The sequence below is a fragment of the Pollicipes pollicipes genome, unplaced genomic scaffold (genome assembly GCF_011947565.3).
Source record: "Pollicipes pollicipes isolate AB1234 unplaced genomic scaffold, Ppol_2.1 Scaffold_4002;HRSCAF=4701_pilon_pilon_pilon, whole genome shotgun sequence".
NCBI classification, from domain to species: Eukaryota; Metazoa; Arthropoda; class Thecostraca; order Pollicipedomorpha; family Pollicipedidae; genus Pollicipes; species Pollicipes pollicipes.
The window spans coordinates 975879-987546 of NW_023596420.1; the positions used below are offsets into that span (position 1 = coordinate 975879).

Genomic DNA, 11668 nt, shown 5'->3' on the forward strand with positions numbered 1-11668 from the left:
CGAGGTGTCTGTCGCGTTTGTTGATCGATTCCTTCCAGCCAAACAAGACGAGGAAAGTGACGAACAGCAACTGAGGAACGCGTTGAATGCACACATGTCTCAAAGCCAACCGGATGAGTTCAGTGCAGTCATGCAACACATCGCGGCAGCGACACCATTGCTCATTGCACTAGGAACCGATAAAAAGTTGTAAATAATGAACATGTACGGGGCGACAGTGCGGATATGAGGCATAATTTGAGGAAGCAAACCGACGACGGGAAGCCTCCGACCTTGCCGCGGTTTGGAGGTCGGTTGGTTGGTTGGTTATTTGTCCTTTAGGGCACCACGACTGCACGGCCACACAGCGCCCGTTGGCTCGTAGGCGACTGGTATGTACCAGGTGAGTGCCACCAGCATACCATTCGTACTGTAATGGAATATACCACCAGTACAGTTTACAGAGGCGAGCGTGCCACTAGACACTGTTGCGTCACTGCGCAAGTCGCCACAAGATAAGGTCATGCCTCTGCAGAAGACCAAGAGAAGGAACCGCGTAGCGCGTCACGACAACGCTACGACGAAGTTTACACAGAACACAACGGAGACCAGATTTCGAGCGCGGCACGGAACCGACCAAAACACTGGAGCGGGCGAGAAGGGCAGAGGCACGGGCATCACGAACAACCTAAGACAGAACGCTGGGCCGGACGGCCACGGCCGCGCCCTCCGTCACGAGGCGCGCCGGGCTCCGCGTCTCGGCCGGCGCGGCGGGTCGGCCGGCCGGGCGCGGCTCTAGAGCAGCGCAGCGCCGAAGCCGAACGTTCGCCGCATTGCGTCCCAGTAGTAGCGCTGCCAGCCCTGGCGCGTGCGCTCCAGCTCGCTGCAACAGGGGCGGACCGGTCAGGCGAGTGAAAGCAGGGGGGAGACCGGGAGACGACAGTGAAGGGAGACTGCTGCAGCCATGACGGTAAGACGACACTTGTGGCGTGTTTTGCTCATGACTGGTATGACCGACCTGGCGTCACCAGCGGACGTCAAACGTTGTTGGGTTTTAGCAGCGCTCGCGCCGGCTAAAACTACAAGTGCGGTTAACTCCAATGAAGCCGACACTCGCGGAAGTCTCCTAGAAAGAGAACCCAACGCAGACCTCTCAATCCGAAAAATAGCGCATCGAGTAGGCGAGCAAGCGCGGAACTGTAAGCATCCGTCCGACGTTACCCCAACGACAGCGCCACACATCCGCGCGACACTCCGTCCTGCACCGCCGCGCCGGCGCACCCGCGTCAGCATCCAGGGGACAGCACAGAGCGCCCGGCGCGGCCCGTGCCGTCGCGGACCGGGCCCCCATCGCCCGCTGACCTGGCCGGCACGGCCGTCTGGCTGAGCCGCAGCTCAGTGCAGTCGTCCTTCTGCTCGAACTCGATGGTGACGGTCGAGAGGTGGCCGCCTGGCCAGGACTTGAGCCGCCACTGCTGCACCAGCCGCCGGCCGGGCGTTAGCTCCTCGAACGTGCCGCTGATGTTGCCGCCCAGCAGGCTGAACTCGCCGCCGCGCTCGGCCGTCAGCCGCGCCGGCCCGTTCGTGAAGGCCTCCACCATCTGCCAAGGACAGGACGCGCGCGCCTGTGACTGACGTCCGGAAACGACTGAACGATGGACGGTCGCCGCGTGCGGACAGAGGGTGCGCGCGATGACGTCTGTCCATCTGGGACAAGGAGGGGAATGACTCTATCTACCATTTTGCACACGCACAGGGCTGCCGCTCACACGAACCGAAACGAATGGAAGGATGGCGTGCGGCAGCACCAGCCGACACGGGCTGATGGACACCTGGGCGAGACCAGACCGGAGGTGACAAGACAAACAGATGGCGATCTCTCCGAGTAGAAGGGTCGGAATGGGAGCAGCGACATCGTCCGTTTTGGACTAGGACGAATAGACACGACGACGGAGGGCTCCCCCGCCCGCAGCTCACGTTACCGGGTGCTGCCAGCGGTCGCGAGGAGACTCCTCCACTCAGCGTCGTCATTTTTGTGGCCATGTGAATCATTCGGGGCATACGGAAGCCGATATCAGCTGCTGACCGCTATGGATGCCGGTCTCAGCTAAACAACATCAGTGTGACGGACGACAGATGGCCATCCGCGCACATTTCAGCCAGTCAAGTGCTGAGCGACATGGTCAAGCGAGACAGCCGGCTGGGAGGAGCAGAGATGTGACCGTGTACTAACACAGCACTGCGTCCATAAACCAGGCACCAATAGTGACGACCAAGTTTGGATGACCACATCGGCTTTGGCCGCTATGGTGAGACCTTGTCAGGGCGCCGTATAACACCACGCAAAACTAGCATCCTAGTGGCGTGTCGCAGAACGACGTACCTCCTTCACGGTCACAGCATTATACAGCTCCTCGGCGGTACACTTGAACTGTTGGGTGTCGGTGAGGGTGGCGGTGGCGATTTTGGCTCCGATGTCCAGCTTTTCCATCTTGCACAAATTGTTTGTAGACTGGAAAGACGGTTTCTGTATTAATGATATCTGTAATGGACGTGTTTGTGTTATGCTAGTCACTGAAGGTGATTTAACAATTATTGTTAGTATTCCGCTTTTTGATAACTGGCACCGCTGAGCAAAAAGAGCTGCGAAACGCAGCTCAGTTTTTTCTCCCCATTTAACGCCCTGGCCCTCTCGAGAGCCAGCTGCGACCCTCCTAGACATCGGGTGGCCCTTAGTGCCAAAGCCCGGTGTCGGCCACGATACTGGTCCACACGCCATTCTATTTCAACTCACGTTATTGAACTGAGTTTTGGTGACGGTCGCTTTCGTGTCGTTGGCGCCCCCGCCGGCCTCCTTGTTGCTCGGTAATATCATCCCTGCGGTGAACTCTGAAAAGGCGCAACGGCACAATGAACGGGCAATACATGGACTTGCATATTTCACAAACTTTAAGTTGCGAAATCCGACCGCAAAAACAACCGAGCCGGTGGTATTAAAGGCTTCAGTCCAGCCCATCAGTCATCGCGATTACATCGGCGATGTTCCCCCACCGCTTCGAGCGGCTCCGAGCCATGACGTTTCCGGTAAGTCGCCGAGAGGCACCTCCGGTCTGGAGAGCATCACCACCGCACCCATGGAAGACGTTCCAAAGTTGCTCACCAGACTTCAACGCGCTGACATACTCCCCAAGCTTCTTCCTGATGATGTCGGCGCCCTTTTTCCTCATCATTTCCTTCATGATCTCGGCGCCGGGGCCCGTGGACTTGATTGAAGCACTGATCTGAAAACGTCACGCGACGTCACGTGGCGTCAAAACCGTCACGCGACCAATGTGCACCCCATGGGTGCAACTGATTACCAGCGCTTTTCAAGAATGTGACCTATCTCAGCGATGTTGCTGAGTTGGAATGTGCGCGATTCAAACGCGTCAACTGCTATCCAATGCACTATGACAACACACAAAAGCAAACGTAACCATCTATACGCATACTTACATCCAGGTCGCTTTCATCGTTTTCATCCGAGAGGTTTGGTGTTTCTACAAAGCCGTGGTGTTCTGTGTCGGAGCCATTCAGCTTTCCCTTCCACTCCAGCTTAAGGTCCCACTCATAGAAGAATATCAGCTTGGCTTTCCTATTGTTTACCGAAGCATCACCATCGCATTTTTCGATTTTCGTTACTTCGGCTCGACCTGAAGACGGGCGTAACTTTAGTCAGGTGAACGTCACAGTGTCAGTGCGTCCTGCGGCGAACGGGGCGAACAAGGTGACAACAAAGGCAGATCATCAACTGTGATCACGCAGATGACAACAAAACTTAAATTAATGACGTCACATCCCTTTGGTTAGCGTACAAATGGCCTGATCAATGTACAGGAATGCCAGTTTGCAATAGAGTTTAAGAGGAAGAGTGCCCCTGATTTGTCGTTAGCGTATTCGTTTACAAGCACGTTTAAAAACAGCCTACTGGCAGGCTTGGGGATGCTGGCGTCAGAAATCGATGAATTGGTGATCATGTTTTCGGCGACTGCGGCAGAACACGAAGAGCGAAAACCTTTTACGAGGATGTTGGTCACAATGAGCTGGACTCTATGTGTGCTGTTTGCACGGCCAAATCGCTCTCGCTTTAGGATAGAGTTTGTTGCATTCGTGACCTATTTCGAAACGTGGCACCGGCTGCTTACAGGTCGACTACTAGCGCGCCTACTGGCTAGTCAAGGGTAGGTTGATACCGCTGGTGGATTTGCACCAAGACAGAATTGGTAACCAGGCTTCCGGTTACGAAACGGAGCCCGAAACCACAGGTTTCCATTTGTACACGCGAAGCCACAACCAAGGCTAGCCGTGGAAAAAGGTGCATAGTCGAACTGTCGAAACTAAAATCAATTAGAGAAAAACTGCGGGTTGGCCAGGCCAAAGCCGGAGATGGCCCTATACCCATGTCTGGTTCGTGCGCTATACCCATGTCTGATATATTCGCCTCCATCGCGCGGTTTGTTTCATGCTTGTATTTTCCCTGGCCAAGCAGATCTGACATAAGTGGCGCCAAAAACGCCCCTGAAAGATGGCTGGCTCCATGGTTGTCATCGGACGCACGGAAGTCGTCACCGACTGCATAAATCTAACCCCATGTTAGCCAACACGCTCGTCCGTCTTGCCTTCCATCCGGTTCTTTTTCTCACTTTTATGAGGTTCGGGTCGACTCGATCTCGGTCCACTCGTCACGCATTTTTATCATGTCACGTGTCACATTCGTGTCACGCATTTCCATCTACATCACCAGCCGGTCCGCTGAATGTTAAAATCCTCCAGCTCTCAAGTACAATGCCCCGGCCTACGGCCTCGCAATGATCACCACTTCCCAAAAACGAAGCAGCACCTTCGTTCACGGCAGCGGTTCTCAGTAAATTACCTTGGAATTCCATTGAATAACCTTGTTTGTTTTCAAATTCCCGATGTCTTTTGTTTTTTGTTTTGCCGCCGAACGCACCGAACAAACAAACCCTTTAAAACTTGTTGGCTGGTAAATCACGACCCAGGTGCGTCGACCACAAATGGTGGTGCATCGCCCCGCATGACTGCAGGAGCAGCACTAATGAAAGGAACGTTGTTATATTATACGCACCTACTTTGTCGTCATCTATCACGAGTCCCACTAGCAAACTTTCCATCTTGCTCTTGGACCAGGCAGCAGCGTTCTTTTCCGTCCTGAAACATACGCCATCACGCGCTATCAAACAGATCAGACCAACTGCAAGTGCAAGTTAACCTAAAAATATATAAAGTGGCATTTCCTTCTGATTCATGGCATTTTCGCTGAAGTTTTGCCTCAAACCCAGACATTATGGGAGGACAGTGGTACATTCAAACATAGCAGCACTTCTCATTGCACTCACAGCAGGGGTAAATACCCATACCATACCCAATTATTGTGTGCTCTGAGCATGGTGCTCTCAAAAAGGAATATAGCGATGATCCTACATCCATTGTTTTGCTATTTTGGGACTAAAAAGATGTTATCACAACCTTGCTGTCTGATGATAAGTTGGAGGGGTTTACAGATGCACCAACTGCATAGTTAATTGGGACCTGGTCTCCATAAAAATGGGCATGTCAAATGGAGATGTTGGGCAAACCCAATCCCTTTCATCACATGACAATATGGATACATGGCCAATGGACAGAAACTCCAGAAAGCGATTTAACAGTAAACGTAATTAACTGTTTGAATACAAGCAAAGCTTCCAACACCCATATCAGACCAATGCTAGCTATGATCACTGATACATTTTTGCAATTATGCAATTATCTTGATATCCTTTTTAAATTTTGGTTAAAATCAGCCTATGCCTCAGTGGTGCATTTATTTGCATTCATTATACACTCTATGCAATTGCATATATTCAAAGAAATATTGATAAAAAGTGCACATATTCCCCTGCTGTGACCAAATGTCATTTCCATACTCACCAATGCCAGTTGTTGACATTTGTGGCATCAGGGCGGTCCTCAACAATCCACCGTGGGTCACCCTCCCCCCACTTGGCCATCTTTGCTCAGCTACCTGAAACATGTCACATGCTTATACCTGATAATAGTGGATGGCAAAGTGGAATTATCACCTTCCTGCTATTTATGAGATTCAAACAAATACCTTTAACCACCAATGTAGAACACTCTTATCTCAACTGACTCCCAGACCCCCCCCCCCCCCCCACCAATGGTTACATCCATGATCACAGTATATGTCCCTGCTGTGCATGCTTATGGATCACAATAATGCAATATGGATTGCCTCTCTATGGAAGACCTGCATCATATCAAAGTGGTGCAGATGTGAGCATATAAGCTGGCACAGCAGTTTTTCCACCTGCATACAAAGAGGACTGAGCCTACCCCATCTACCATCCCTTCAACACTGCCAACACAGAGTGGTCATGACCCAGCTTTATAACATCACAGCCAGATCTAGAGAGATGAGCACAGAGAACTTCTCTGTGGAACATCCTATGCCTGCCAGCAGAGGACATTTATGACAGGCTGCCACAGAAGCTGCATCAAGAATCCATTAAAGCCATCTCATCATCTCAACAGTTGATGGTGGGAATGCACTGTCAGAGATCATTCATCAAATCAGCACCATCAGATCATTTGTGTATCATCCCTAAGCCAACTTAAAATTTTCTGAACAAGGACTGGCTGGAATGTATATATGGTACTGATATATGCTCATTTAAGCCTAGTTTGAGATGAGTCTAAAAGGATCTGGCAAACAGTCTATCTAGTCTCCTGTCTACAACAATCAATCTAATGTGCCAGATACCTACATGGCATCTATGAACTTAGATCATGCTTATGTGTACCAAGCTTGAGCTGGCCAAATTGTTCTGAATTTTTTGTCATTTTTGCATGTCAAATTTCTGGGAGTTTTTGGCCCCACATTATCTTTGAAACATTATAAATCTTCAAAATGTTGGCTCTATATGCTGAAAGGGAAGTGACCATACTGCCAACTCTGACAACTATGATTTAGGTGTACCTACTCTATAATTGTTGCAACAACTACTGATACTATGCCAGATCTGTATAAAATGTATTTCTTTGCAGTCTAGCCTGGTCATCACCATTGACCACATGGTTGTGTTCCACCAAGGGGCACCTGATATAGCAAAGTGTGTACATAATCAGTATGGCATGCATACCAGGACAATAGCAGGCAATGACCAGCCTGCTCCACTTATACTGACCTGACCACAAAAATGGCGTAAGTATCTGTACACAAATGCCGCTGCCAACGAACCTTCTACTCACAAAACAAAATCCCTGCCAACGATGTGATGAACCAGATTGATGACAAAATAATGTGGTCACTCTTTGCGTAAGCCCAACCGCCTCGATATTCCACCGGTAATGCTCTTTTCCAAATGGTCTGCAGAAATTCGACCGCCGCGGCCCGTCGCGCGACTCGCACCAGCAACAATTGTGGAAACAGATGGGCGGAAAGCACGAGACCAACATGCGTCATTACTGTCCCAGAACATTCGGGAACGCGGTGGCCTACAGAGCTACCAAACTGCTGCTACTTAAAATTGCCATCATACACAAAGGAATACTTTCCTCGATGGCACGTCCTCTCGATATCTCATGACGCGGAATCAATGGCGAATCTAGAGAGGGGGGAGGGGGGGAGGCACAGGACCATGGTCCCTTTGGGTCCCAATAGGCCCCATAGGCTCCAAAGGGTCATAGTCGACCGAACAGACAGTGAGTTTGCAGCGGGTATCGAAGTAAGTTTGTCGTTTCTGCGCTCGTAACTGCGCTCGCTTAGTAATGCGCCGTCAGGGCGCCATCTGAATAAATACAGCGATGTCGCCCGATGAGCGTTCAGCAATGCCTGTCGATATCGCCCACACAATGTCATCGTGCACACATGGTTTCACAAGCCGGTACAACTTATGGGGAGTGCTTCACATTCACATTCGTATGGTGATTTGAACTGAATAGTCATCTTGAAGAGCATTCGGTGTAGCTTACAGCCTGCCATTCTCAAAACTAAGACCTGTAGTTTCTGAGGCACAAGCCCGCAACATATGCAGACTATTTCGTGCAGTTTATTTCAAAGTTATCAAGACAATTATGACGCCATGGCAACGTCAGTCAAGTTTTGTCATCTCGTTGACCGTGCGACGTACAAGGTAAATAAAAATATAATCGTTGAGTCATTCATGCCTGTCCTTCGTGAGCACGATTTTCAGAAATAATGATGGTCAATTGGCGCTCACTCAATTTTGTACAGGGCAGACAACATGTCGACACGAGCTGTGTTTTGCGTTACATCGGGGAAAACGGGGCAAAATGGAACACCCTGGTAAAACGGGCACCCCGCGGTTTCGGCTGTTAGAGGTGGCGGCATCGGAAGTCAATGGTTTAAACTAAAGCCTCTCTGACAGAAGACGGAAATGACGTGCACCGGGCCTTTCTGTCGGCGGCCGTCGTTGTTGAAGGACGGGAGTTTTCGCTTTCCAATTTTTGGTATTATTTTTATGGTGATTTGAACGTTGTTTGTCGTTTATAATTTATTGAAGGTGTGCATGTGATAGTTCTATATTTACCGTCCCTTTTAGGAATAATTTATCGTTATCATTTTGTTTAACAGGGCTTATTTGTGAACATAGGAATTGTAAGTACCTACCTGTGATGACTTGATTCAGTATCACGCATTTGCCCATCTCTTTGATGGCTTCTTTAACTTACTTGTTAGTAAACAAGCAACGACCTCCGACCGACCCGTTATGAAAAAAGGATTTTAAAAAGTATCTTAGGCTATGAAAAAGTGAAAAGTTCATACATTTTTGGTCATTATCGCATACAACTTACAGTACATTTTGTACTTTTCCGTGCATTTAAGGGGTGTATTTCTCTGCATGCACAGGCACTGGCGTAAGTACCAACGCAGTGAGGTATCTCGCTTTGATAATTGCACTTAATTTTTCGTAGCAGGTAAGCATTTTCCTAGTTTATAAAAAGAAATATAGGTACACTGACGGGTCCAGGGAGGGTTGGGAAAGGGAGGGGGGCTTAAGGGGTGAATGACCCTCCCAAATCCGTTCAACGTTCGCGCTGACGTTCTTTTTACAGAGGAACTACTTCTCCAGCCGGGGAATGGTTCAAAATTACAAGAGAAAAACCGATCGGCAATCCTGGAACCAGGATACGATGGCAAAGGCCATCAAAGCAGTCGAGGTGGAAAAATGTCCACCAAAGAAGCGACACGCCGCTTTCTGGTCCCGAATTCGACTCTCGACAGACGGCTGAAAAAGGCACGGGCAATGTCAATAACAGAGGCCACAGAGAAGGTTCTGGGTCGACACAAACCTGCTTTCACGGAAGCTCAGTAGTGAGATTTGGTACAGCACATAATGGAGTTCCAAAACCGGATGTTCGGAAAAACGCTGACTGACCTCAAGAGGCTCGCATATGAGTTCGCAGACAGAAACAAAATCACTCACCCGATCAACACGGTGACGACGATGGCAGGGGAGGCGTGGATACGGTGCTTCCGCAGAAGGAAACCCATGGTCTCACTAAGGACACCAGAGGCCACAAGCGTTGCTCGCGCCGCGGCGTTCAACTCAGTCAATGTCAACGCGTTCTTCGACAACCTTGAGTCGCAGATGGATTCTGCCCAGTTCGGTCTCACACGCATCTACAACATGGATGAAACGGGATTCAACACGGTCGCAACAAAACAAGAGAAGGTGCTGGCGAGGAAAGGATGCAAGCAGGTCGGCCAACTGACATCTGCGGAACGAGGCACACTGGTTACCGGGGTGATGTGTATCAACGCTGCGGGGAGCTACATACCTCCAGGTGTGATATTCCCAAGAAAGATGGCCAACCAGCAGTTGGAGAAGGGTCTTCCCCTAGGGAGCCTGGTGCTGTACCATGAGTCTGGTTGGACGCAGAAGGAGCTGTTCGTGAAGTGGCTTGACCATTTCATACAGCACCCGAAGCCCTCGAGACAGGATCCAGTCCTTCTCATACTGGATGGACATGCCAGCCACACCAAGAGCCTCGCAGTCAGCCTGCTGTGCAGGGAAGCAGGTGTGGTGATGCTCATCATTCCTCCGCACACCTCACACCGCCTTCAACCACTGGACTGGACGTTCATGCTTCCCGTCAGCACCTTCTTATTCCAAGGTCAGAGAGCGTGGCTCCGAAACAACCCTGGTAAAGTCATCACACTGTATGAGATGGGGGAGCTGATTGGGTCAGCCCACGTGCAGGCGGCAGCAGTGAAGGCGGCGTTGAAGGGCTTCGAAGTCACGGGAATCTTTCCCACAAACCGCCATGTGTTTGGCGAAGAAGACTTTGCAGCGGCAGAAACAACGAACATCCCGCTGACCGGCACCGCAAACGCACCAGTGGGTCTCAACTCAGCAGCAGCCCCTCTGCTCATGCCTGGGCCCTCTGACGTTGATGTCTCGGTGAGCACGAACGTTCGGGAGTCCTCGGAAACTGTCGCCGAAGACGCAACGCAGGTTGGAATATCGGGGCAGGGAAGCTCGACTAATGCCGAAACTCCGGCGAAGTTGCTCACCATTGGGGCTCTGCCAGATGATTTCTCAAGCTCTAGCGATGACGAAGATGACGTTCTAGAAGTGTCATGCTCAGGTGGACCGAGCCATGCCTCCCAAGGTCAAAATGGCATACCCGCAAGCTCCTATGTGTCTCCCTGCGAAATCCTCCCTGTGCCAAAAGTGTACTCAAGGAAGGAGAGAGATAAAGGAGGAAAGAAAGGTAAAACATGTGTCTTGACTGGCACACCATGCAAGGAGGAACCCGAGAAGAAACTCGAAGGAAAGGAAGGTAGACAGGGAGGAAAAAAATGACGACAGAAGTCAGTCTAAAGGAAGACAAAGAAAGAGTGTAGAAACTCAGAAACCGCAGCGCAAACAAAACAAGCGTACGCCACGAAAGTTTACCTTTGAGGAGTCCTCGGACGAAGAAGATGTAGCTTGTCTGTACTGCGGGTCCTTCTTCTCCATGTCCAAATCGAGCCAGTCTTGGTCGCGATGTGCTCTCTGTGATAAATGGGTGCACGATGCCTGTGTAGGGATTGATGAAGAGGACGAGTGCGTGTTCGTGTGCAAACTGTGCCGGGATGACTAGGCAGGCTGATGTTTTGTCTAGTTTCGCCATTGGTCGTACCTGCTGACGGGTCCACTAGGCTGTGCTCTTTTGGTGTTTTGCGTTCACAGTGACTAAGAAGGGGACTGATGAGAGGAACGAGTGAGTGTTCCTGAGCGAACCTTGCTCGATGACTTGCGTTTTTGAGACTCTATCGTTGTCGTCTCATTGTGTAGCCACCAGGCTGTGCTCCTCTAGTTCTGTGTCTAAGCCATGCAGCAATGGCTGTCGCTTCATACCAAGCTGCAATACACATTTGCTGGCCATTATAACTTTCACTCGTGGGATCATGCTGAGGAAACGAGTATGGAGTGGGATGGTTCGAACAAAATATGAGAGCCCAAAATTAAGAAATATAGCTATTTGATGTCCAGATAAATACCTACTCACCGAACAATGCATTTATTGATGCGTTTTCATAAGAAAGCGATAACTTCGAGAATATTTATTTCGCTTATTCAGTCTCATCACTTGTCCATTTTGCCACGATTACTGCCTC

General features: G+C 50.3%; 1 protein-coding gene across 5 annotated transcripts; it reads right to left on the bottom strand.

The window, feature by feature from the left end:
* Nucleotides 1-9568, bottom strand: LOC119093478 (activator of 90 kDa heat shock protein ATPase homolog 1). Of its 5 annotated transcripts, none has more exons than XM_037216436.1 (9): nt 9489-9568; nt 5950-6043; nt 5105-5187; nt 3475-3671; nt 3140-3260; nt 2774-2868; nt 2363-2491; nt 1342-1580; nt 1-862 (listed from the first exon to the last, which is right to left on the bottom strand). In XM_037216436.1, the coding sequence occupies exons 2-9, from the start codon at nt 6027-6029 to the stop codon at nt 775-777; spliced, it is 1032 nt and encodes a 343-aa protein (XP_037072331.1). In that variant the 5' UTR covers nt 6030-6043; nt 9489-9568; the 3' UTR covers nt 1-774. The 5 variants fall into 5 exon arrangements, with proteins under 5 accessions (XP_037072331.1, XP_037072332.1, XP_037072329.1 ...); XM_037216437.1 differs by lacking the exon at nt 9489-9568 and adding an exon at nt 7291-7466 and having other exon boundaries at nt 5950-6039; XM_037216434.1 differs by lacking the exon at nt 9489-9568 and adding an exon at nt 7291-7466.
* Nucleotides 9569-11668: the final 2100 nt, after the last annotated feature.